At 45.5% G+C, this 26,960-nt stretch overlaps 1 protein-coding gene across 1 annotated transcript in view; it reads right to left on the reverse strand.

Moving 5' to 3' along the window:
• AHCYL1 (adenosylhomocysteinase like 1) overlaps nt 1–25,340 on the reverse strand; it is a 35,380-nt gene extending 10,040 nt beyond the window's left edge. The window contains exons 1-9 of the mRNA XM_032795601.2: nt 25,277–25,340; nt 6,390–6,501; nt 5,468–5,611; nt 4,672–4,772; nt 4,166–4,268; nt 3,397–3,491; nt 2,311–2,417; nt 1,662–1,778; nt 1,362–1,425 (exon numbers count right to left, since the gene is read on the reverse strand). Of these exons, the coding sequence (XP_032651492.1) occupies nt 1,362–1,425; nt 1,662–1,778; nt 2,311–2,417; nt 3,397–3,491; nt 4,166–4,268; nt 4,672–4,772; nt 5,468–5,611; nt 6,390–6,480 (822 nt within the window). The 5' untranslated portion in view covers nt 6,481–6,501; nt 25,277–25,340. The remainder of the gene's footprint in view (nt 1–1,361; nt 1,426–1,661; nt 1,779–2,310; nt 2,418–3,396; nt 3,492–4,165; nt 4,269–4,671; nt 4,773–5,467; nt 5,612–6,389; nt 6,502–25,276) is intronic.
• Between the last annotated feature and the right edge of the window lie 1,620 nt (nt 25,341–26,960).

Genomic DNA, 26,960 nt, shown 5'->3' on the forward strand with positions numbered 1-26,960 from the left:
TTTATTTACACAGATAGCAGCGCTACGAGCAAGGTTCTCATCGCAGACACCTGCCGAATGCCAAGGTTCAGTTCAAAGCCTGGCTCAGGAGCACAAATGTGCTGCATCAGCTTTACAGTATGGATGGCAATAGGCACTTGGCCCCTCACAGCCCAGTCTTCCCTTCCCAGAAGTGTCATTCCAAGATCACCTGCTTGGCATTCATGGCCTGGGCATAACATCCAGCAGGTACAAGGGTTCAGAGAGGAGAGATCACAGCTAACTTTTCTTTTTAAAATAAATAAATGCAGACCTGGGCCAGGATTAACCTCCAACTGCACTTTTTTAAAAAGGAGAACATGGGTATGTTTGTAGCTTTGTAACAGACCCCCCATTTTATTTAGCACATGTATGGGGTAGTCAGTATGGCCCCATAGTTCAGTTTCTGGCATCTCATATTTAAACATGGCAAAACCGCCCTGAGGGACTACAGCCCCCAGCATGCAATGTTGCAGCTTGCTCTGAGCAGACAGGCAATTACATGCAACCCTCAGTCCCTGGCAGATTGCCAACACAGCCTTTTGGTTGGGCAAAGTTTGGGCTCCTTTGGTGTATAAACAAATTAGTACGCATATTCCTGGGGAGAAGAGCATTTACTGCTACTGCCAGGGCCTCCACTGCAGTGGACACAGCTTGTAAGGTAAACACACATACACACAGCATGTGAACGGGGCAAGGTGTCAGATCCCTGCTTTGTGCCGGCTCTTCCAGAAGGATTTACAAGCAAGATGCATGACCCCCCCGCCCCATAAACATACATCTAGGAATTCTGTAGACATCAGAGAGTTTCAAACCACTCAACAAGAGAATCATTTCATTATAACAGCCCAGCTTTATAAAGCCAAGATACAGCAGTGTGGGGTGCAGTAAGTCCAGAGCTCCATTCCACACCAATCCAATCACCATTACCCTTATGGCTCTGACACTGGCATGCAAGAGCATTACAAGCAATGACTGTGTTGAAATAGCAATTCAGACAAACCTCCAAGCAAGCTGGGAAACAGAGAGGCTTTGTATATAATGTCTCAGCAGCTTCTAGCAAGGCTTTCCTGCACAAGCATGACAGAGTGGGCATCCATCTTCTCATGATTTGAAAACAATTCCCTCCAAGATCAGCAGTTAGCCATGCACTGACATAGGGAAAACTGTCTAGAGAGACACTATTTCCTTCTATTATGTATGAACTCTTCCTAATGCTCCTACTCTTAGGAAGGGTAAGAGGTCACTGCTAGTCAAAGACAGATAATGAACACTGGGGAAAGGATGGGTCTTGACTATGCATCAGGGAGAGATGCTGCTTCATGTTCATGCATGAAACTCACCTCACCATAGCCACACACCACCACTTGCTTCCCTCCGAACATCACATCTGTGGTCCTCTTTAGGCTACGAGACAGAAACAGACCTGTGTTGGGATTAGTCAGTCTCCGAGTGTTCCAGACAGAGCAGTCTGCATAGGGTGATACTCCAAAGCAACAACCCACCATGTGACCAGACACTGCAACACTCAACTAGGACACGACAGAGTCTGACTGAAACACCACAGAAGCCAGAGAAAGACCAATCTATTGGCACGAGTTAAAGGACGGGAATGGCTGTGTATCCTTAAGGATCAGACTCACCCGTCCAAGATGGACTCTCTGCAACAGTACAGATTATCAAATTTCTGTTTGGTGACAGAGTCGTTGACATTCATGGCTGGGACACACAGTTTCCCAGCCTTGGACAGCTGGTACAGCCTGCAGGGAGAAAGGACACCTCAGAAACCGTTCCATTAGCCAAACCAGAGATCTGCATACAGCAAAGCAAGCGGGATCCAAATTAACACCATACCCCCGAGAAAGATGGGACCACTGTAACCTTCTAGCACAGCACGAGTGATGGGGAGCTGGAAACCCAGGATGCAAACTGCCACAGAACACACAGCTCCACAGCTGCCCAGGTTCTCAGGACAGATGCAATCCAAGGCCAAACAGGTACAGCAGAGGAAGTGACTGCCGAGCTAAAGCATGCACCTTGACATCAGAGCCTAAGGTCCTTTATGATTTTCTGACATTTCCTGAAGGCAATCATAGTGCATGTGTGAACACTAAGGGTCAGGGAAACCTGAAGGCCTTACCTCACATAACCAGAAAAAGTACATTGACTGCTAGTCTCTTCTAGCTACCATGCAAGAGCAGATACCATGGAGAATAAAAACAGCAGCAGCTGCCTGCCATGAGCAAGAGAGCGGTGAAAGGGCTAGATTCTGGCTGCCCCTGGGTCCATTACCTGTGCACACCAGTCACACTCTCCTCTACGATGCCACGGATCTTCTTAAAAACATTGGGATATTTCTTATAAACCCAGTGGGTCAGATCTCCACCATCATCCAGGATCTAGGGAACAAGCAGAGAAAAGCAAAGAACATTCAGTCCTTCCACTGCCAGCAAGCCAGGTCACTGTCAGCTACAGAAAAGCCCCATTAAAATAAGATTTCTGCTCCTGGATTCTATTCCCAAGTGTGAGACTTCTTGTGTGGTTCTGGGCATGTAACTTGACTCAGTTTCCCCTCTGTAAAATAGGATAACTACTGACTCATAGGGGACTGGAAGGGTTGGTTGTATACCACTTCCAATCTTTGGCCTGAGAGACATTAATAGTATCTAAACATTGATTGCACATGCTCAGACAGGAGCCGAGAAGTCTATGCCCAACTCAAAAGGTAATCATCCCAGGGGAAAGGCTTAGATATAGCTTTGCTAACAGGCTTGTTTCCTAGGTGAGGGAGGAAGACAGATCCCAGTCAAGGCGCAGTCCCAAGAAACTGGACTTGAGGGGACAGGCCACCCCTATGAACTCCATGTGAGTTTTACAGAACCCACAAGCATGACTCTGCCAGGATGTACTGCTGAGCTGCGGACCACAAGGACTGGTTTGTACTCCAGTCACTGAGTTAAATCAGACTATTTGGGGCGTGGCTTAGGCCCCAATACATATAATATCTATAGGCCTCTTGAGACTTCTGCCTAGTCATACACCCTGCAATTCTCCTCTCCTCCCCACAGCCAGTTCACCTCAGCTATCTAGCCACAGGCTCTAAAACACAGCATGAGAAGCACACAATCTCTGGGAACTCCCCTTCCTGACCAGCATTCAGCCCTGTTCAATGCAGAGGCAGAAAAATGCTCCACTGATACACCCAGGGACTGGTCATACAAGAGGACGACTGGCCAGTGAAAACCACAAGGTAATCTAATATATTTTCCATTAACAGCAGTTCTTGGAAACCAAAGTAGTGCTCTGGGGGAGGAAGCCAGGCAGTGGAATTCTCTGTGTGGGAGGAGCAGAGGAAAGGCTGGGAAATCCTCCCATTACCATGTTGGCCTGCCAACCATCCATGTTAACACAACGGTCAATACACCACCAGAAATCATCCTCCGACTCCCCCTTCCAGGCAAACACAGCAACACCTAGGGAGGAGACAAATAAAGACATTTGCTGCTGCTCCGTTGGGAGGGAGCTGAACGAGGCCGGCAGACACCGCGGCCCGGGCCTAACACATGCAAGATGGTTCCAGTGTTGCTGAACTCCCCCAGCTCCCTAAGTCTACACTAACATTGCCGAGAAAGGTACAGCTGAACAGAGGTGAACAGCAAACTCAGTCAAGGGTAAGCCAGTGGTATAAACTTGCTCTGAGCTCTTGGACCACGTTCCAGTGCACTGTTGAATAACCATCGTCTCCCACTCCAGAAAAGACTGCACCGACATGGTGGACGAAGCATGAGTCCTACATTCAGACTGTAAAGTGGTTTGGGAATCCTCGAAAGGCACCAGAGAAATATATGATGAAGTAAAAGCAACCGGCTCTGGCTTGCCAACTAATTTGGAATAGGCAGGAGCAGAGATGGTGCTGCTAAGCTGTCCAGAGTATCCAAACTTGCCCTTTGTTTAGGTGTAATCTAGTCATGCCTAAGTAGTCCTGGAGCTCTGTGGACTCCCTGGAATGTTTCTCCAGACGGGGCTGCGAAGTGGCAGTCAGGAGTCTGGGTGAGCACGGTATTTACAAAAACACTGGCAGTGCAATGCGAAACTGGCGTAAGTTGCATTTATATCTCTCCCCTCCTGCTGCTCTCACAGTACTCACCAGCCTCAGCTAAGGCAGCAGCCACCTCGTTCTGAGTGGAATAGATGTTGCAAGCAGACCAGCGGCACTGAGCCCCTAGCGCACACAGTGTCTCAATTAACACCTGGAGACAGAAGCAAACCGACAGTCAGCCCAAGCGGAAGCTGTAATGGCCGTCTGGATTTAGGGAACTCCAGCACAGAGCAGGAAGGGGACAGTGTTACTCAACCATAGACCATTTGCACTGAAGAGTGAAAACATCTGCTGATTAGGATCCTGGAGCTGCCATATTGGAAAATGCAGCTGCCGAGCAGTTACATACACCCACACACACCCCTCTAGGAAGTGTGAAAATGGAGACAATTTGCTCATGTGTGTTTATGCAATATTGAAACACTTCCTCGTATTCCCCCAGGGCTGAGAAAGTTCCCAAGATTATCCGCACAGATAACAGAAAACAGGAAAAGCCAGTCTCTGTTCTTCCTCCTCCCTCCACCCACAAAGCCCTGAGCCCAAGGAGTACTCACTGCAGTCTGTGCTGTAATGTGTGTACAGCCCACTATTTTAGCTCCAGCCAAAGGTTTCTCTCCCTGGGCCCGTTTCCTGAGTGAAATCAGAGCAGACATGTCTGTGAAAGGAACACAGGGTTTTTAACGAGGTCTCTGTCCACCAGTGGTTATTCCCCACACAGGCCTCTTTGCCAGGACACCAGGCCAGCTCCTGCCCCCCTACCTGTCCATCTAGTCAGACTGGTACACACCCAGGAACAGAGTGGGGCATTTTTAAAACAAGTATTTAAGGTAAGAGCATATTATAATGTAGTCCTTCCTCCCAAGACGGTCACCCTGCAAGTACCTTTACCATGGGAATTTTTCCATTTTCCGTGGCTTGGACAATAGGTGGGTGGGTAGAGTTTGAAGGCACATCCTTCATCATTCCCTGAACCAGCCAAGCACCATCAAATCCCACTTTAAAATACAAGTCACCACTTTTCATGAGATCTAAAGAAATGGGCCCTGCTGGTGCCATCAGTTTTTCTTTCTGGAAAGTGCTTTGAGATCTTCACATGTCAAACTTCCCCATCAAAATCCATCAGAACATTCCTGCTGCTCACAAGACTGGGTACTCAAAACCCTGCCTGGCTTGTCACTAACACACCACCTGTCAGAGGAGTTCAGTTCTTTCCTACATGGCTTGCTGATGCCTCAAGGAGAACATCAAGATATTTGCTGACCATAACTGGAGGTTTCAGGATATACCCTGGTTTGGTTTATGGTACCAAGCAGGAATACAGCCCAGTTGGCTCGGAAGACATCCTGTTACCTTGTTCAGCTATCTCAATCTCCCGGCGCCCGAACTCTGCCTGCTTGATGTTCTTCACACAGAAGTTGCTGCTGCCCTTGGAGTTGGTTTGCTGTTTCTCTCGTGGGGAGACCTCATCATCAGAGCTATCTGTGTAGGATGCAGCTAAACCAGGAAAGAAACACAACATGAAAATCTCAGAGGCTCAACAGACCAATTACCTTCTACCAGCTGCATTTTTAGTCAGTTTCACTTCCTGTCTGTCATGAGCTAGCACAAGGCTGCAATGTCTATGTTGCCAACACTGCAAGGGAAAACAAACGTCTAACAAGAACTTTGCATTTAAATTCTCTAATTTTTTAAAGGCAGCTCTGTTAACAAGTTAATCATTCATGAGTGTAAATGCCGACATGGACAAGGTGGTTTTACGATTTAGCAGAAAACAAAAGGTTCTATAAGTGGAGCTGCTTTGTTAAGATTTTTAAAACGCCTTGAAAATGGTCAAAACAATGTTAAAGGGGTTGTTTTGAGTTGTGAGAAGAAGGAAGCCCATAAAGTCTCTAACCCAGCAATAGATTGGCTTTAATTGCACATTAGACAAGAGAAATGCTCTTGTTTTCAGGATGTCTGGTTTCATTGCAAAGCCCACTCCAACAGCGAAGGTAAGGGCCACTCAAAGCATTCAGGATGTACCAGAATGCGGACAGACTTGTCAGTTTCAGGTGTTCGAACCGACTTTTGAGTCAGTACCTGGGGAAGAGGAGCCTTGGCAAGACAAAAGCCTCTCTGGCTTAGTGAAGAAATGTGACCAGTATCCAAGCTGGAGGCAATCCCCAAAATTATTCGCATACTGCACCCCATCTCCAGCCCCGCTGAGTGCTTCCAATCCCAGATGGGAGGGACTGTAGCAGGGAAACTAGAGTGGGGCTAGGCCCACACTTACCAGAGCTGTAGCTGTCAGTGGAAGATTGCGAGATGGAGCGAGACAAAGACCTGCGGCCAGTCTTGGTTGGGAACTTGCTGAACTCCTGCATATCATCCGCAAACTGGATTTGCTGAGAAGTACAAAGGAGAAAGAGCTAACAGCAGAAATTCGCAGGAAACGCTTTAGTGACTCATTCTGCTCTGCCCATGGGCTCCTTTCTCTGTCCCCACTGCTGCAGTAACAAAGGAGCATTACACAATGTTCCCTTACCAGAGCTAACAGCTCTGCCTTCAAAGGAACCAAAGTCACACTTTGCCCAGTAATGGCTATTCTCTCTTCAGTCATCTCTGGCAGCAGCAGATTAATGCAGCTTAGTCACCCGACACCCCAGGTTAAGCAAGGATCCTGCATACTTTCCTGCAAACTTTGAAACATCTCTTTGAACCCTTCCCAGGCTCCCTGAGACCCAAGCCGAGAATGGTTAGAGTAATCCTTCAAACATAGAACACAGGGTGATCATCCCTTATAGGCAAACCTGCTGGTGACAAAAGTACAGGTGTCACTCGTGCAGCAGATTACGCATTGAAACTAAAGCTTCACACTGCACTGATTTGGTTAGACTGGGTAGCAAGTGAAGATGCAATGGCAAGAATCAGGGTAGAAGGGAGATACTAGCTGGAGCAGTGTGAACAGGGCCTCAAAAGACATTTACCCCAGGAGGGAAGAAGCATCCTGTGGACTAAAAACACTGCAATCCCAAAAATTACATTAAAGGAGGACCTGGCACACTAGGGTAAAAGCTGAAAAGTAAGAACATTTCAACAAAAAGCAGTTGACGTATTAGTCTTCAGTTTCCTTTGCTATTATTACAGATGTTTCAATTGTAATCAGAGCTCTTAGCTGGCCTCTCCGTCCACTTCATCCAGCAGCGAGACTCAATTCAGGACTCTATTGCCCGCTATCTCATAAAATCCTAGTATGAGAGGAGAATGGAAGTGCCAGGGTTAGTCCCAAACTACTCCAGAATTCAGCTTTTGGAACATACTGTATGATCAGAGTGAGAACATTCTTGCTCTATACCTTGAGGTGATAAGAAAGATGTGAAAGGGAAATAAGTGTAAGTTTTGGGCACAGTATTTGAAAATCTCTTCCCCAGAACCTCTTTAAATGGGAAATAAAACTGGCTTTGAAAAGCCAGTAAATACTAGTTTGCTTTTGCAGCCTATAGAAGTGGAGCATAGAGTCCCATATATGATGATAAACCCCACAAAGCGTTCCCTGGCCCTGTTTAACCCCTACATTGATTGTGAGGCATGTGATTTAACTGTACCTTATAGCAGGGATGAAATATCATCCTGAGTGTAGATTAACAAAGCCCCCCACTGAGCCAGGGTGCAGCACAGTTATAAGAGAGTACTGAAGAGGATATTAAAAAGTTGAGACAGGTGGTATTAGGGGGGTTCTACACAGCAAACTAGACCTGCAAAACCATTAAAACCAAAAGCTTCCTTGGATGCTTTCAGAAGCAGGGAGGTACAAACTGAGATGGACCTCAGGCGTGGGGAGGAACAAATGTTTAATCCAAGGTGACCCACCCCAAGGAGAGCCCACCCACTGAGCCCAAATACACAATGGGAGTAACACTATCATAGCCCTTCAGGCCAGTGAACAGCTGTGCTGCTCTAACCAGAGAAATTCTGCAGGAACAATCTTGGTCTGTTCACAGCCAGATTCCAAGGGGAAAGGCATCTTAGGTGCTCAGATACCACGGGGATGGGCATGGTATAAGAATATGAACAGAACAGAAATAGCGAAAATAAACAGTAGCAAGGGTACATGTTGTTGCAGGTTGCGTGGATAAGAGTTGCAGCTGAAGTGTTCGTACCAGGGCCAACATGAAGGGACTTTCCTTGAAGAGGCCCTGGTTGAAAACGGTTTTAATCTGACTCAATTTCTCTGAACATCCCACTCTCAGTAAGTGGGAATACAGGAAGAGCATAACAAGGACAAACTCCTGCAAGGCTTGTTTTCCCGGCTTGAGAGATGTGATCAAAATGATCAAATGACCTTATAGATCCTTTGTAACTAACACTGTCTCAATCCCCTAATAACAGCTAGAACGAAGACTGAAAGCCATCAGCCAAGAGAGAGAGGATGGTCCAGTGGGAAAGATGCTACCCTGGACCTTGGGAGATGTGGGTTCAATTCACTGCTCTGCCACATATTTCCTGGGTGCGCTTGGGCAAGTTACTCAGTCTCCATCTGCCTCAGATCCCCCATCTGTACAAAATGGGATAACCGCATGGCCATACCTCAGAGGGGGGTTGTAAGGATAAATATCTAATATGTACTTATCTGCCCCCATCACAGTAGTACCTAATATCAGAGGGGTAGCCGTGTTAGTCTGGATCTGTAAAAGCATCAAAGAGTCCTGTGGCACCTTATAGACTAACAGACGTATTGGAGCATGAGCTTTTGTGGGTGAATACCCACTTCGTCGGATGCATGTACCTAAATGCCTCTCAATCATTAATGTATTTACCCTCATCACCCTCTATGCAGCAGGGCATTGCTACTATCCCTACTTTACAGATAGGGAACTGAGGCAGAGAGGTTAAGTGATATGAAAGAAATAAAATACTGTGAGGTGCTACAGTAACAGGGGACAGATTGATCAGTGTGCACTGTCACTGTCATACATGAGACACTTGAGCAATTTATTTGCCACCATTACTCAAATGCCAGGCTTATTGCTCTGTCCAGGACTATAACTTACAATGAATAGGATTTGAAGCAGTGAGAGAACCTTGTGATAAGATTCCTGAAACTGAAATCAACCCTCGAGTAGGTACAGTTACTTTAGGATGCCTTCTTGGGAACAAGTTTGAGGTCGGGAAGGAATTTTCCTCCAGGGAAGATTGGCAGAGGCCCTGGAGGTTTTTCGCCTTCCTCTGCAGCATGGGGCACAGGTCACTTGCTGGAGGATTCTCTGCAGTTTGAGGTCTTCAAATCACAAATTGAGGACTTCAATAACTCAGACATAGGTTAGGGGTTTGCTATAGAAGTGGATGGGTGAGACTGTGTAGCTGCATTGTGCAGGAGGTCAGACTAGATGATCATAATGGTCCCTTCTGAACTTAAAGTCTAAGTTCTAAATGACTGCACAAGAACAGTAATGGTTAAACATGGTTGTGGCTAAACCATGTCATACCAGTTTATTCTTGTCAGTATGGACAGACATCATAATCAAATTTAAGGCTAAAACTTAGTTCCTTCTAAGAGGATGCAGGTTCTTTTGAGGTGACTGGAGAAAGGTCATTGAATCAGGGGGGAACAGCTCAGTGGTTTGAGCATTGGCCTGCTAAACCAAAGTTGTGAGTTCAATCCTTGAAGGGGCCATTTAGGGAACTGAGGTAAAAAACTGTCTGGGGATTGGTCCTGCTTTGAGCAGGGCGTTGGACTAGATGACCTCCTGAGGTCCCTTCCAACCCTGAGATTCTGTGAATTAGGCCCTATAGTGTGTTTACATTAGGGATTGTCACCAATAGTTTTCTGTCGTTACCACTGTAGGCTGTATTGTGGTAGCAAGAGCAGGAGCATTTGTGAAGAGAGGGCTCCTTTGGCCACTGGAGTTTTAATCACCACATTGTCCAGAGCCACTCAGCCCAACATCTAAGTGACTATTTGAAATGTTAGCAGACACCAGCATGTCATCTACAGTCTGGCTCCCACTGCTACTATCCGAGTAGAGTTGAAGCTGTGCTAGCAATAGTAGGAACTGGGACAACAAAAGCTCACTCCTTACCAGGGTTGAACCATGGCGGTTTTCTCCACACAAGCAGGGAAAACAATTTGGCCACCATTAAGTTATACAAACGTATTCAGCATGGTGGTTTTTAACAGCCAGGGCTTTCAGGCTAGTAGACAGGGCTTACATTTACCACATGAAGTGCGTGCCACCTCTGTTCGTCCATAACAGACAAGGGCTCAAGGCAAAGTAATAGCTAGAGCCCTGCAAACCGTGGACCATCTTTGCAGCTTGCAGATGGATGAGGAACTAAATTTTATATCTAAAGCCCTGCAAATCTGCGGATGCTGATATCTGTGGATCGGACACAAAGAAATTTGGTATCCACACAGGGCTCTAGTAATAGCCATTTCCAACCTCCGTGCTATGTTCTTGTAAGTTACCTTGACACTGCTCTTAATAATGAGTGCTAACTTTTAAGAAGGAACCCTCAGGCTAGTGAAACAGTAGTACTGGCATCCAGAACCCAGAACACACCCCACTTGTACTAGAAGCAGATTAAGACAATCTTAGACCCAACCAAGGCGGCTGTATGTTTTAAAGCTGTGATTGCAGAAAGTAGCTTTTTTTAGCTTGCTCTTCCTTATCAGGATTGTTGCAGTTTGGTATGTCCTCGAGTCTGGATTTACCAGCAGACATCATGTGACGTGCGTGCAGTAGGATGAATTCGGTTTACTGGAGTAGTTAAATACAGTTTACACAGTTTGTTTTTGCAGTTATTTTACACTGATTTATTTCAGGTGGAAAATAATAAAGAGGACATCACAACAGCAATGTCCTAGAATATTTGGTTACTGACAGATAAAGAACAAACAGGTAGAATTAGTGTACTCTGTGTGCAGATCAGGAGCTGGCAGGCTGACAATCAGGTGTTAAAGAATGCACTAAATTTTAAATCCAGGAACAGTTTGTTGGACTCTGTTCATGGCCTGTTGCCTGCAACAATCTTCCTCAAAGAAGGTGTGGGGTTTTTCAAGCTAATTGGGGGGGGAACTTATATACAACATTACTGACATAACTTTAGGGAGAAAGATTAGCAGCTTTAAAAATGCAAGCTCCCACTTCCTACAAGAATTTAAAACCAAGATGGGAGGGGGGTGCTCCCCAAAGCAGCTGCAGACATTAAAAAGGCTTAAGATGTTAGTTTGAGAATTTTCTTAGACTGAGTCAAAGGCAAGAGAGGCTTTCAGGGCTGGGGAAAAGCACATACATGTACTTTGTGAAAAGAGCAGGTAACTACTTCATTTTGTGAGTCAGTGCCTGGCATATGCTTGAACCATTGCTTCTGAAGCTCTCATCCCCAAAATCATCCAAGTTCACTGTAACTATGGCATGGTCATCAATAGAGTCATGGGAAAAGCCTCTTTCTAGTCCAAAAGTGATTTCCAATTCAATCCTCCTCTGCATGAATATTCTCTTGAAAAAAGCTTGTTTGGGATTTGACCAGAAGCAGGAGAGGTTCCATGATGGTCTATCACTAACCCACACAGCCCCTTTGCAGTCAACAAGGCTGCACGGCTCATCCCCACCAGTACAACCAACCCCTTTTTCCAATTCCTAATGCTGCCCCCACTGGCAGTGCCTTTGCATCATGTTGTAGGCAAACGCCATCTTCATTCGCAAAAGGGTTCCCATCCTGGCATGTGCACCAAGATTTTTCAGTTCTAAAAAGGTGAGTTTGGATCCAGGGGAAATTGGTTGCTAAAGAAACCAAGTGCTGAATTAACCACAGTAATCCCCGGGCCGGCTTTAACGAAGCTCATCTGAACTCTGCAGCTTAGCAAAATCTGCCCCATCTAAAAATATTATCAAACATTGCAAGCAGCTTACTAATCAAATGAATTATTCCAGCATTAAACCCTCTTCAAACCCCGTCTGCAACAAACTAACAGGGTGTTTCCTGACTGGCTGAGAAGGGAGCTGGGGAGGCGAGTTTACCCAAGCAAGGGTAAGACCCAGGTCTGACTGCACACTCAGTGATGTCCTCCAGTTAATTCCAGCCATCTTACTTGTTCATGTGCCGGGCTCTCTAGCTGGCATTAAGGGGACAATCCTCTTCATAATCTCTCAAACTCCAATTACATATTGACTATGCAGAGTCTCTCCTGCACTGCACTGCTGTGGAATGCAGCCACTCAGGCCATCTCCTTTGGATGGGCTAGGTTTGCTTGTAAGGCTCACAAGCCAGCTAGTCTGGTTCTTCCCAGAAAGGGCTGGAAAGCACAGCTAATCACCTTTTCATTGTGGATACAGGCAGCTTCGGGCTTCCAAGGCCAAAAGCAATCTTTAAAATGTCTTTTATTGGAACTCAAACTTCTCACTCTGCTGGAAGTGGCTTTTCCGATTGGGTGGAGCACAGCATTTAATAGCAAGAAAAATATTTTTAATCCCGGCACGTCAGTGCTAAGTAGGCAGAACAACGCAATACTTAGCTCTTACACAGAGCTTTCTATGAATACAGCTCAAAGCATTTTACAGAGGAAGATCAGCATGGCCTTCTTTTTACAAATGGAGAAACTGAGGCACAGAGCGGGGAAGCAACTTGCCCAACGCCACCCAGAAAGACAGTGGCAGAGTCAGGATCAGAACCCAGGTCCACTCCAGTGATCGATCCACTGGATCGCACCAAGCTCTGTTCTTTCCAGGGAGAAGGGCGGGACTGTTTTGCTAAAAAGAAAGATTCTTATCTGTCAATGTTTAAATCTGCCACAGTATATTTAGAAGTCTAGTATGGAGCATTGAGCAATGTTTATAGGCCCCGATGAGCACAGGCACACCTCAAGTGCAGCACTGGGGCCTTAGTTTAATTACACGTGTCAATAACTGAAAGGTACAATTCCTTGCAATTAATGAGACGTAGTGCAGTTCCACTGTATTTCAAGCAGTTCCAATGCTTTCCAGGTATTTCTAAGTGCAACAATGCAAACGGTATTTAATTTTGCTCCGTCTATGGCAGAAGGACAGAAGACAAAGACATTCTGACCTCTCCAGATATAGTGCTGTGTCTTAAGACTTAAAGGTCAAAATGACCCCTGTTCGCCCCTAGCCATTTGAAACTAATGCTGGAAACACAGGTCAGCTATGCTATTAGATACTTTCATGCTTGGTCATTGTGCAGCTGTGTTACCGACCAATCTCAATGGCACACTACAGTCTTACTACAATGTTAACTGCTTCTGCACTGATGGATAGCCCACAGTCTTCACAGGTAAGCCACAGCCTAATCCAGTGCTGTAGTCATTCATGGCAAATCTTGAACAGACAGATGAGTAAAATGGCCTTAGTTTTTCATGAGCATAGCAAAAGGCAAGCAAGTAGGTTCTGTACCTGGGCTGGGAAGTTTCTTTGGCAGTTTTACCTAGCTGCTCAAATCAACCAGCAACTCAGACTGACCCCCTCAATTCTTCCAGCAACATAGTCACCCTTCATGGGATTAAAAGCCATCTGGATTTTGTCCCTGATACATACTAGGGGTCCTACAATGTACAGATCTAACTTTATACACATGGTTCTTATAAATGCACCCAGAAACCAGCCCCAGCGTCCGTTCTCCCAGAATAAACTGGAGTTTAAGGGAAAATACAAACCGATCCCAAAGCACCAATTGCAAAGGGGGGGGGGGGGGCCAGGATTACTCTCAATTACTAGTATCTAGCAAGTCTGAGTGAGTTCCATACTGCAGAAAAAGTGAGTCTACAGCAATTTCAATGACTGGAATGGGGGAAAATATCCGGCAAGTGTCCAATGACAATTTAGCAAGAGGGCAATTCAGTGTTTGGACAAGGGTTTTAAGTTTTCACATCTGTTGGCTGACTGAGGTAAACTCTACAGAGGCCCCAGGGCAAACCTCAACCTGCTAACACAGGAAAACTAAATACTGCTTTGGCTACATTAGGATGCTACCATGTGATAAAAAGCGTATTTTCCTGGTAAAGCCTACACTTACGGGATAAATTTGGCTGTCAGTAGGTTTATTACGGGTGATAACATGCTAACCAGAAAGAACCCTGCTAGTCTGTAATATCCCAGGCTGCTTTAGTGTGGCTGGGAGACAAAAAAAGGTGTTTTTTAATATTCATCAGCTGAGAAAATGCCATTAAGACACGAATGTGGAATCTCAAAAATTCCTCTATAATCGCTTGTCAGATTAATCACACCAAGAGTACACACAGAGACTCACAACAAACAGCACCAGATTGACATCGCCACCCAGGAGAAAATGGGTCTGCATGTCCTTCCAGGATTCTGGCACTGTCAGTGAATTAGGCACTTTCTCCACTTGCTTGAGAGAACAAGGCAACTGCTGCCTCAAGATCAGCGATCCTGGGACCTTTTCTCTGGACCCTGCATGAACCCAGCAACAGAGAGATCAGGACACAATTGTGAGCACTGTGTTCCTTGACTTAATCTGCTGGCCCTAACAATAGCTCGGTGGATCTGGAGACTGTTGGCTGCACATTTTGCTCTGGAGGTCACATCCATGATGCCTGGAGACTACCTATTCTTTTACGTGTTATTTTTTCATTCCAAAACTAGGACTGTAAACTTTATAAGAATAAAAAGCTCAGTATCAACCTACATCCATCCTCTTTATGACACACAGCCCGGCAGCAAGCTTAGAAAACTGCAGATTTGATTCTGTAATTCGTATTTACAGTTACTGATTTTAACAGGCCTGGAAAACTGTCCTGAAATGCTACTGCTCCCGTCAGTGATTAATTAGTCTACAGAAAGATTATTTCCATGGCATGATTTCCTCCTGGGAGGTTGGAATTGTTTTCTCCTAAGCAGCAGGCTCTTGCTGTGCTTGTGAGTTCAGAAGCTTTTAAACTGTGATGGTTTGAATTCATGTATTTTCGGAAGAAAATCATCATGTTTGTTAACTCTAGCCACAAGGAGGAAGGGAAGGAGGAATATTACTATGCATTTCAGGCATACAAGTGCCTAGTGAATCCTCAGACAGGCAGAAATTTGGCTGCTATGCAACTTCTTTTTCTAGGTCAAGAGCAGGACCAAACAAGCAGGTTAATTCGCGGCCATCTCCCATCCTCCAATGACACCGTTACGCATACCAGAGTAACCAATTCCCAGGATGTAGATCTGAGATCATCCTAACTCCACTTCGAATGAGAGTCCAGTTAAAATACTATGTGTCAGGCACTCTGTGCATAGTCATCTACTGTTCTTTTCTACTGATATAATGTTCATGACCCACACCTACCATTGATTCATCTTGCCCAGGAGAGTCTAGTCCTCCAGGTAATTCCTGCCCATGGCATGTCCCAATACCCCTTACATGCCATAACAGGGACTGTCTCTCCAGAAAGCAGTTCATTAAATACTATCCAAGTAGGGTCAGACGTGAAGTATCTATTGCTAGGTTAAACCAATAAAAATTTATCAGCTGCTTTCTTCCCCAGTCCTGAAAACAGGGAACTATAACTTGTCACAGAGTCCTCAGAGTTGCTGTTCTCTGAATGGAGGGGGCTGGTAGCTTCACACAGATGGAGCACACTGAGAAGCCTCAATAGCAACCCGTTATGACACAGATCTTTAGTAAGTTTCCTACTCTAGACTCTTCCAGGCTAACTGCTGGCACTGGGAACAAGAACTGCAGTTGACCTTCCTTTGTCAGGGTCAGTGGGAGCCCTGAATGGATGACACTTCCATCCAACTACCACAAAGCTGGTTTAGTTAAGGGACAAATACATGAAATATTGCTTGTGCTGTGCCAGGGCAGCATTCCTGACCATTCGCACTTAGCCATACCCCTTCTCCCCCCGAAAAGACTCAGCTGCTCACCAATGTCCTTAGGCCCACTCTGCCCTAATTGTGGAGCCGGGGTTACCCAATTCTGTTTTCCCACAACCTCCTGAAGGAATCATCTGGATAGTTCTTACAAGTGTCTGAGAATGCCCTGCTCAGACAAATCACAGCCAAAGCTAGGATGACTGCCTAGCAGTTTTGCAATCTGGGGCCTTCTACTGCTCCATTCCTAATAATGCTAATTCTAAGGCACACTTGCCATTTCAGACACTGGTAGGTCTAGGTGTTTAACATGAAGGCTTCCTTGCTCTGATTTTGTGTCACTGCAGCTAAAAGCTGCTCAGAGAACGTCTAAAGACTTTCACAAGAATCTGAAGCCCAACAGAGATTAAGATGCTCTTGAACGAAGCAGGCAAGTTACAAAGGTTAATGGGGTGAAAACGGCTTCTGTTTTTTAATCGTCATATAATGATACATGTGAAGAGGTGGATAAGGGAATAATAAACGGAACACAACATTAAATAAAATAAATGTGATCTTAAGGGTCTGATGGTTAAATAGTAACTGAGAACAACAACAATTACTGCTTTATAAAAAACTCAGGGTCAAAGTAACTCATTCCTCAAGGAGCATAGGCAAAGTTTTGCTACCAAAAGGAGAGATAAAATATACAGCCCTTGGACTCTGCGAAGGATTTTAGAGCTGGAGATTGCATAGATTATACGTATAGGGATCAGTTTTTAAAAGTGTGCCTGAAGGTTAAACGCCCAGGCTGGAATTGTGAAAGGAGAGTGAGACCTCGCCTATATTCAAAGACAAGCTGTAACTGCAGGTTAGAGTTTAAAGCAATTTAGTTAAATTAGTGCAACAGTGTAGGCCAACTCCTAATCTGATTTAAACTCAGCCTATAGAGGATCCACTTCTAACTAAATCAGTTTTTAAACTAATTTAAAGTTAAACCAGTGCAATTTTGAATGTCAACAAGACCCAAGAAAGTGAAGTGTACATTTTGTGACTTGGGCTCTTACCCACCTCTGGATCTTTGGAAGAGCCCAACCCTAAATAAAGGGTCTGTTTTTCAGAAACAGAAACCACCACCCACCAAAGTCAGTGGGTGAGGAGAGCTCACTATCCCAAAGCTCCTTAGATGTCTACCTTTACACAGTCATTTTTGGAACTGTTACCCATTATGCCACATACTAAAAGCAAAGTGACTTTAAATAAATAATGGTACTTGGAAATTACACACACAGCCAGAAGGACTGTAGAACTGGGACTTCTACTCAGTTCTTCATCAGTATCGTACTGCAGTACCAACTCCCTTGTCAGAGAGGTCCAGGAAAGTGCTGCCACTAAGCTCCAGCTGTCAAGGGCTAAGAGCTTTTTATAAAAGCTGCCTTTTGAACTGAAGATTTCACACTTGCTCTCCAACCACACCATTAGTTTCCCCCAAAGCATTTACACAATACTGCACACATGCATACAACTGCATCAGTACACACTTCCCAAGTGGGCAAACTGAGTCAGCACAAGGTTAAGCTAGGAGAGCCCAAAGTCATACTGCTGGTGAGCAGCAGTCACGTCTCCTGACTCCCAGACCCCAGAGTTCAATACAGAGCACTGCAATTATCCCAGGGGGTTGGGCTGAGTTTGCTGTAGCAATAATCATTGACTCTTTACCTTGAGGCAGTAAAGTCTTCAGTGTTGCATTAATGCAATTTTAAGTATTTAATTTATAACTGTTTGGGGACCATTTACTTCAGGCTGCCAAACCTGCTGTATTTCTTATTCAGGCTGAATGGTGACAGCAGCGTGGAAAGTATCTGCAATATAATGCTGATCAGCACCTGAGCAGAGAGTGTGTTTAAAGGTGACCTGCAAAGGAAAAAAAACACAAGCATCTGGGCCCTTTTTTGTTATGAGGCTGAAAAACCAGAGATCTTTTCCACTTGATTATTTGTTATTACACTTTAGAGATTTCAAGCATATCAACTCTGAGTCTCCCTGGTTCTGCTCTCTTTTGAAGACCCAGAGATGGGCTAGAAAGTTAGATGAAGGGAGGAGAGGTGCTGAATCTTTAACAAAATAACTTTCCTCCCTTCTGGGTTCGGTGTTTAAGTTACATAGGTAGAACAAAACAAACAAACAAACAAAAACGTTTTAAACAGTGTGATTAAGTCACTTCCTTTCCCAAGTAATAGGACTTCACTTCCCTGGTATCTATGATGCTATAAGCTTATTAGTTCTCCAGTTCTTCATAGAGTCTTACAGGATAGACACAAGTACAAGTTATTTACCGTAACCTTTCAGGCCTTATATGTATTGTGATAAGGTCATGGACCAGGACTCTACAGTACCTGGGGTATACAAACAGAACAAAAAGCAGTATGAGCTGCATGAGCTTCAATACCAAGCAGACTTCAACGGCCCTCATCTGACTATGTAGCTATAGGCTATAAAGGACATTGAGCATTATGATATCCTTGTACTTTTTCCTATCTTAGGAAAACTGTAAAATAAACGTAAAAATGGAGAACAAAGCTCTGCAATATCAGCAGCCTGAAATGGGACAAAGATGAAAAACGTACAACAACTGACATGATTTTTGGCCAATCTGCTGCGATTGGTACCTGTAGAAAGACAAGCAAAGTGCCAGTTTAGAAGCAAGCAGCTCTTCCACAGCAGCCTGCCAGTATCAGGATAAGCAGCATAACCTTAATGTGTGTGTTACACAACGTAAAATCCAGCCAGGCCTAACCATTTGAGCACTGCTCTGGCGAGAGAGCTGAAACTGCATCTTGGCTGGCAGAATATCAGCGCAGAGTTCAGGCAAAGGTGAGGGTATGTTCTAGTGCTGAGGTCTCATTCACATCCAGTGCAATCTGGGTGCAACTCATCGGGACCGGAAAATTACATTTAAGTCCAGGAGCATGAGCCTGACTGGCCACAAGACTACCCCAGACTGACTGCAACCCATGGCCACACTGTGGTAGACACTCTCTCCCTGAAACACTTGACTCACCCTTCATTCAGCTATTTCTCACTCTCAGGAGAGCTAGAGTCTCTAGCTAGGTCCATCATTGGGATCCAATGTGCAGGTTTTCCCACCAATCACTGCTGTTTATGGGACGATGAATAGATTTTCCATCTCCTAAGGCAGCAACCACTCTTTACAGGAACAAATTAGCATCTTTACGAACTTAATTCAGCAGATCAAATCGTCTCTGGTTTTGTTACTTTCACGCCCCAGAATCAGCTCTTGTACCTGTTTAGATCAGTGGGATACCACACACAAGACAGAATTTCAGCAACAAAGCTCCTTGCTGCAGCTGACCTAAGTGATCAAAATAAACCACTTACACAGGCGATTGAGAAAGACCTGAGCAGTGGTAGGTCCATGCTTCCTTATATGCAGAGTCCTGCACTTAGGAAGAAAGAATCCCATGCACCACTAGAGGAACCAACTGGCTAAGCGACAGTTCTGCAGAAAAGGACCTGGGGATTACAGTGGACGAGAAGCTGGATAGGAGTCAGCAGTATTGCCAAGAAGGCCAACAGCATATTGGGCTGCATTAGTAGGAGCATTGCCAGCAGATCAAGCGAAGTGATTATTCCCCTCTATTTGCCACTGGTGTGGCAACACCTGGAGTATTGCATCCAGTTTTGGTTCCCCTATTACAGAAGGGATGTGGACAAATTGGAGAGAGTCCAGCAGAGGGCAACAAAAATGATTAGGGGGCTGGGGCACATGACTTCAGAGGCAAGTGTGAGGGAACTGGGGTTATTTAGTCTGCAGGAGAGAAGAGTGAGTGGGGATTTGATAGCAGCTTTCAACTACCTGAAGGGGAGTTACAAAGAGTATGGAGCTAAACTGTCTCAGTGGGGGCAGATTACAGAACAAGGAGCAACGGTCTCAAGTTGCAGTGGGGGAAGTGTAGGATGGATATTAGGAAACACTGTTTCACTAGGAGGGTGGTGAAGCACTGGAATGGGTTACCTAGGGAGGTGGTGGAATCTCCTTCCTTAGAGGTTTTTAAGGCCTGGCTTGACAAAGCCTTGGCTGGGATGATTTAGTTGGGGATTGGTCCTGCTTTGAGCAGGGGGTTGGACTAGATGACCTCCTGAAGTCTCTTCCAACCCTAATATTCTATGATTCATTTGGGAGCACAAGGTGCTGCTCAGGGGAGGCCCACGGCCATTGCTTCGTATTCTCCAGTCAAGAGCACACAGGGGCACGTATGTGCTACAGGGGAGCACCCATAACGACACATACTCGAAGAAGAACCAGCCATGCACTGCAATTCCTCCACCAGCTGGGGAATGAATGGTTTCCTGCCAGTTAAGTAAAAGGGGTCATCAGGAGTCAATCTTTATCTTGCCTCCACCTGATGACGGAATGAAATACAATAGTTCATGGAACTGCATCTAGGAGATTATTGGCAAATAGGTTGTTTTACACGGGAAGACTGCGGCCACACTATATGCATACAGTCTCTTGATCCAAGTGCAATAGGAATTGGCAAAATGCTCTCATTCCAAACATGCCCAGATTGGAATTAATCTTCTCCCTGTGGTACCAGAAAAGAATGTGCAATATTCTGATCTGGACTTTTGATGAAGGGCAGGGAGGGGGAGAACTCCTGAAAACATCAGGGTCAAGTGGCAGAGTTTCCACAGCACCAAGGTCCAAGTCACTCAATGAAAGGAACGCAAAGAGAATCTCTGCGAGAGGGAGCTGAGGGCACTGCCTCCAGGCTGCTCTTAGGCAGGCTCCAGCCACCTCCCCCACCCCGAGAAGCCTGAAGAGAGACAGATCCTCCCATTGGTACAGGCCCCTGCTGCCTCTCTCTGGTATTTATGAACTAAACTATTCCCTATCCTGTCCCTGTTCTTTTACTAGTTGTCCCCCAAACTCAGTTGGGTTTTGAGGTCCTGTAGATCCTCCCCTTAGGCTGGGGGGGATCCTTAAGCAGTGGGCGGGCAGAACCCAATAGGTAGAGGGACTCCTCAAGTTGTGGAAAAACAAAGTGAGAGCTAGGATAGCACTGGGATCTGATGGCTCTCTCAAGGATAACAGTAGGCAGCACCGAGGCAATACGCACTTCCCCTGCAGCAGCAAGCTTCCCACCCTCCATTACAATGCTGCCTATTTGACTAATCCGAACACCATGTCCCTGGCCAGCAAAGTCCTTTCTCTGCTATAAACCTGCAGTAAACAGATTCTACAGCAGCAACGAGCCCGTAACCAAGGTCACGGTATTGATCAGATAGTGTAATTTAAATTCACAGTTCAACTGGCCCAATGTGACAGGACAGCTGGGTAGCCCCAGGAGAAGCATGAATAGCTGCAACATCTGTGTCGTGCCTTCTCAAAGGCACAAATCCCACAAGACTCCAGGTGCAGCAGAAGCTATTTTCCTAGTGCAGAGGCAGCCTCAATTTCAAGAACAAATTTGCCACGACTGCTGCTCAGAATTCACTCTATACACTCTGCAAGGCTCAGAACCACCTCTCTGCCTGGAGTCTCCACATTCTGCCCAACGTCTGCTGCCACATTGCCAGTATCCCATGGAGTCTAGGTCAACAACTGTTCTTGGGCGGAAAACACTGAGCTACATTTAGGCTTTGGAAAAAGGGACATTTTTAATGACAATTAAATGAATACGGTCGGAGCATAAGTAAACTTTCATAAAGCCCTGCTTAGCTTTATGGCTTATGGACTGATAAAGCCATTAAGTCTACACTGGTGGCACTGTTCAAACCTGCTAAGTTCTAGTCCACGCTGGTCTCAAATGAGGTGAATATCTTTTCAGTATCCCACTTACATATGGTTGCCCCCTCAGTTTGGAGCACATTTTGTATTAGGGTTTGATTCTCTCCATTACAAAACACCTATGAATGCTCAACTGATCAGAGAGCTTAATGGGAAATTCAAGAACCTTACCACAAAATGTAACATCTCCTTCACTGGAGACCACATAAATATACTATAATGCACTGAAACTCGTACAAAAACAGGGGCATCCTTTATTAGACAACATCCTGTTCTTAAAACCAGGGAAACATACTAAGCATAGTTCTATTTGCACAATTCTGTTCCCCCTTTATTAAATCTCTTCCATTAAGCAACTGATTTGCCGCTCCGCTGGGTAACCATTGAAAACAGGATCTTCTGTATGTAAAACAGATGAATAGACAATGTGCTGCTAAAAATGTCATACGTTTATCTCCAACAGTCAGCTCAAACCTGGCCCTGGAGAGCAGATTCCCATAGCAAGATTGAGAAACGCTTAGCAATTGGGAACAAAGGGGTGTAAACACTGTCCAAGCTGGAATCCAACTGTGGAAAGAATTGTCAGGATCCCAAAGAAAGTATTGTTATAGCCTGTTCCATATTGCAAAACAACCGTCCATTTCAGGAAGAGTTTTAAAAAACTATCACCACTAGATCTCCTATGTTTGAGAATGGGCACTGCTTGTATCAGAACCAGGTTCCCATCAGGAAGAGCCTCAGGGCCTCTTGACTGGACTTGGTAACAGTAATCGTAATGGAGCAGAAAGGGAAACTTGCAGTATTCAAAAAGGGTTGTACCTGCATGATCTGTGATCCCTAATCACTTGGAACTGCCATTTTTACAAAGAGACTCTTGAGAAGCCTGCCAGAGCAGCTGCAAAGGAGGACAGGGAATACATGGAGGATTTTAATCACTCTTCTAGTGGCTGAAGTGTCATAAAGTTGGAAACTCAGCCTATTTCCAAAGGCCACAGCAGAGAATATATGGAGAACAAATGGATTTGATCCCTGGAATGTCAGTCCAAAGGACAAAGCAGAAAGGATGCATGTGTCATTCAAGTGGACCCCAAAGATCACCATCATCTTGATGTGCAGGAATGGGCCCCCTTCAGGTTCTCCACATCAGCTACGGTCCTCCTCCCCTAAACTTGTGTAGAATTATTTCAAAATCTATGTTGGTGAATCCAAAGTGTCAGATCACTTTCTCCTCTTATCACTGGAGGGACACAATAGAATTCCCTTTGGAAAGAATCCCATCAGGAAGAGCCTTCGGGCCTCTTGACAGGACTTATAACAGTAATCACCGCTCACCTCAGCCCACACATAACAAAGATATACAGAAGGATATGCTCAGCCCCCTGGGGGAACCTACAGTAGGTTACTATAGGGATCAAAGCAAGGTCCGGTCCTATTTAAATTCTTCATTACAGATTTGGAAAGGAGGTAAAGAGTATGCTAATGAAAGGTCCGGACAATACTACAGACCAGCAGGAGTAGTGAATACCAGGGCTGGCAGACATATAAAGAGTTCTAGCAATATCAGAAATACGGAAGGTAACAGAATGAGATTCAGTTTGGACGAGTGCTGTTAATACTTAGAAAAAATATACTAAAAATACAGCTGTGCAGTAATGGGACTAACCTAGAAAGCAGTAACGCTGAGAGCAACTTACAGCAGACAGCAATTAGAAGAAATGCCACTAACTGCTGGCTGTACATATGGAAGCATCTCAGTACAGAACCCGGGAAGTGACAACCCCCTCTCTTTGTCTCTCTCATGGAAGAGCGCCTGGAATACTGCATCCAGGCTTGGGCACCTTGTCACCAGACAAACAAACAAATTGCAGGAAGATCAGAAAGAAATTCAGAAGGCAGCAGAGAATTACTTAAGGAAGAGTGACAAGGTGAGTGAGGTAATATCTTTTATTGGACCAAAAGCAGTTGGCCTGGTAAAAGATATTACCTCATCCATCTTGCATGTCTCGTATCCTGGGACCAACCGCTACAACAAAAACCACCCACAGTTAAGGAAGAATGACAGTTAAATGTGCAGGGTCTGGCTAATCAGTGTCTAATAGTATGTCTCCACTGCAGAGTTAATTCTGGGCTCTTACCTGGGTTTTAGCCTTAACCCTCCTACCAGTCCAAAGAAAAACCTCTGACACAGGTCTGGAGGTACTTTAAACTCAGGCTTGCTTACTCAGCTGGGAATGTGGGGTAGAAAGCAAGCTCTGCTTTAAGTCAGGCTGAAACTTGCCCACTTTGCACTGAGAAAACGGGAAAAATCACTCAAGTGCTAACAGTCCTTTAATGGCTTCCCACAATTCCCTCAGAAGGACAGACAAGTTCTCCCGCAATTAATACAACTGACTAGGAAAGAATCCTAGAGCATCTCAACACAAAGAACCATGGGATATTCTCCCAGCCACAAACCGGCAAGCATGCAAACAGTGGGCAGATGGGACTTTGCAGTGAGGTTGCTCCCATCTTGGCTACGCTAACCCAGCTCCTCAGAGTGGAGGCCAATAACCTGGGTTAACTGTCCAGTGTAGACATAACCTATGGAAGTGACAGAACCTATGGTGGAGACAGAACCATCTCCAAGTAGCTGAAGAGTGGGGGAAGATTTATGGGTGATAATTTAATCCCAGCAAATCTATGTCAGAAAGAAATTCAGAATGACTCTTAAGAAAATTTGAAAAGGAAATCTATTGGCTAGATTGCGACAGCCTTCAGGGATCAAAGGAGGAAGCGCCAAAGTGTACTGATCCTAGAGGGAAAAATCTTATCGCTGGCAGGGGGCAGGAGAGCTAAGTGGTCTTTTCCATATCTAATTTCTGGTTCACTTGAGACACTCCGAGAACTGCATTCCAGAACACATTTCCTTCCCAGGTTGTCAGAGTAGCTTGATTCACTGGTATCCTGCAGACAGACAGCAATCCAGCACAGGCTTAATGGAGTACATCATACCCCTTGGGAGTAATCTTGTATTTACGGAAAGGGGCTGTGTAGCGTGTGGCAATTCTGCCCTGGGAAGGGCATAACTAAACTCATCCACAGAAGGACTGATGTCCCAGGAGCAAACAGGCCCTCTTTAGCAAGGCTAGCCAGCACCAGGGAAAGCACCAGAGCAGCTTGTGCAAGTGACCTCAAAAATTAGCAACAGACACAAAAGCTCTAGGGAATGCACTGAGTGCAATCCAGAGGGATTTAAATCATGTCTAATTGGATCCCATTTACGCCTATACCAACCCCCCCCACCCGCCCCAAATTCAGTCCTCCCAGTGCCTCATTCCCTTCCCCCCACCCCCCAGTCTTCCCTGGCTCTGTCCTTCCCCCATCATGCACAGAGTAGCTCTGAGTCTGTACCACTGCAAAGCTGCAGCGGTACATTAGTATTCTCCTTGGCACCCCTGGAACACAGCCTCAGCGGGATTCCACTGATGCCATCATACACAGGTTCAGAAGCAAAAAACCCACAGGGCCAGTGCAGCTGGTTTAATTGGGAGAAGTAGAGGGGAGAAATACCACACTTACCTGTTTCTCAGACCAAGGAGGACAGAGTCTTCAACAGGTGCTGTGAGCTCCAGTCTGCCTGACAGAGCAGGGAGCATGAGAGAGCTTTTAGCCCTTGCAAAATGTGAAAAGATTTCAGTTCTGTTGCATGAATAAGCATAACTGACTGTAGTTCAACCTGATGAAAAGTAGCCCACACCTGGCAAGGTAGATCAAGGTGTAAGCTAGGCTGTTACACTTCATAGGTAGGGTCCTACCAAATTCACAGCCATGAAAAGCGCATCACGGATCGTGAAATCTGGTCTCCCCCCATGAGGTCTGGTCTTTTGTGTGCTTTTACCCTATACTATACAGATTTAACAGGGGGGACCAGTGTTCCTAAAATTGGGGGTCCTGACCCAAAAGAGAGGTTCGGGGAGTGGGGTCACAAGGTTGGTGGGGGGGGGGGGGAATCGCAGTATTACCACTCTTACTTTTGTACTGCCTTCAGATCTGGGCAGCTGGAGATTGGCAACTTCTGATGGCAGTGCCATGCCAGCAGCAGCACAGAAGTAAGGGTGGCAATACCCATGCCATGCCATCCTTACTTCTGCGCTGCTGCTGGCGGCGCCTCTACCTTCAGAGCTGGGTTCCCGGCCAGCAGCCGCTGCTCTCCAGCTGCCCAGCTCTGAAGGTAGTGCCACCGCCAGCAGCAACGCAGAAGTAAGGGTAGCAGTATCGCAACCCCCCCAACACTAACCTTGCACCTCCATCCCCCTTTTTGAATCAGAATTCCTACAAATGCTGTGAAATTTCAGATTTAAAGACGTGAAATCATGAGATTTATGATTTTTAAAATCCTATGACTGTGAAATTGACCAAAATGGTCCCTGAATTTGGTAGGGCCCTATTCATAGGTGGCGTGACAAGAGGATACTGCAGAGATATGTCACTAAGCTGCTGCTGTTTCAGTCCATGATAGAAACCCTGAATAGATATTATGCTTTGGATTCAGCCCTAGTTAGGGTCAGAGCTTCCTGATCTTGATGTTCTACCCATCACTACTGTCTCAGCACATTTTCCCTACTTAGAATTCATCCCACCTTAGATCAAACAGCAGATATCACTTTCACCTGAATATACAATCACTTGTCCCTGAAATAGTCTATGAGCCAAAGCCCCAGAAAGCCCTGCTCACTGAATAGAATGGACTTGAGGAAACTGGTGTTCCTAGTGAAAACAGTTCAAACCACTAGGCACCCTATACTGAACAGCCCCTGATTTGACAGTGAGCTGTGGGGAAGAGATTATTTCGGTTCTTTGCTAATGGGGTAAGATTCCTGAGCCATTACAAGAATATCATTCTGGATGTATCTATAAAACCCTCAACACAATTTACCACTGGAGGGAAACCTGTTGGTGGCAATCCATCTGTTTCTAAAGTTTCTACTAACATCCAGGCACTACAGTACAGAACACAGTGGTTAATGTCCTAGACTAAGTATACCTCTCCGCCTTTCTTCAATTGCCCACTGCACTGTGGTAGTATCACTGGAGAACAAAGCTGGTGTTAGTTTGCTAACAGAAAAGACAAAGCAAGAAGAGTTCCATTAAGTAGCCTGCAGTCAAGAGGGAGCCTCAGCTAAACTAGCTCCCCCAATCTACTGGGGGGAGAGATCACAAGTTTCTGTGCAGGATCGAATGCCAGTTCACCTCGCCTTCTTTG

The sequence above is a fragment of the Chelonoidis abingdonii genome, chromosome 4 (assembly GCF_003597395.2).
Source record: "Chelonoidis abingdonii isolate Lonesome George chromosome 4, CheloAbing_2.0, whole genome shotgun sequence".
Classification (NCBI taxonomy): Eukaryota; Metazoa; Chordata; order Testudines; family Testudinidae; genus Chelonoidis; species Chelonoidis abingdonii.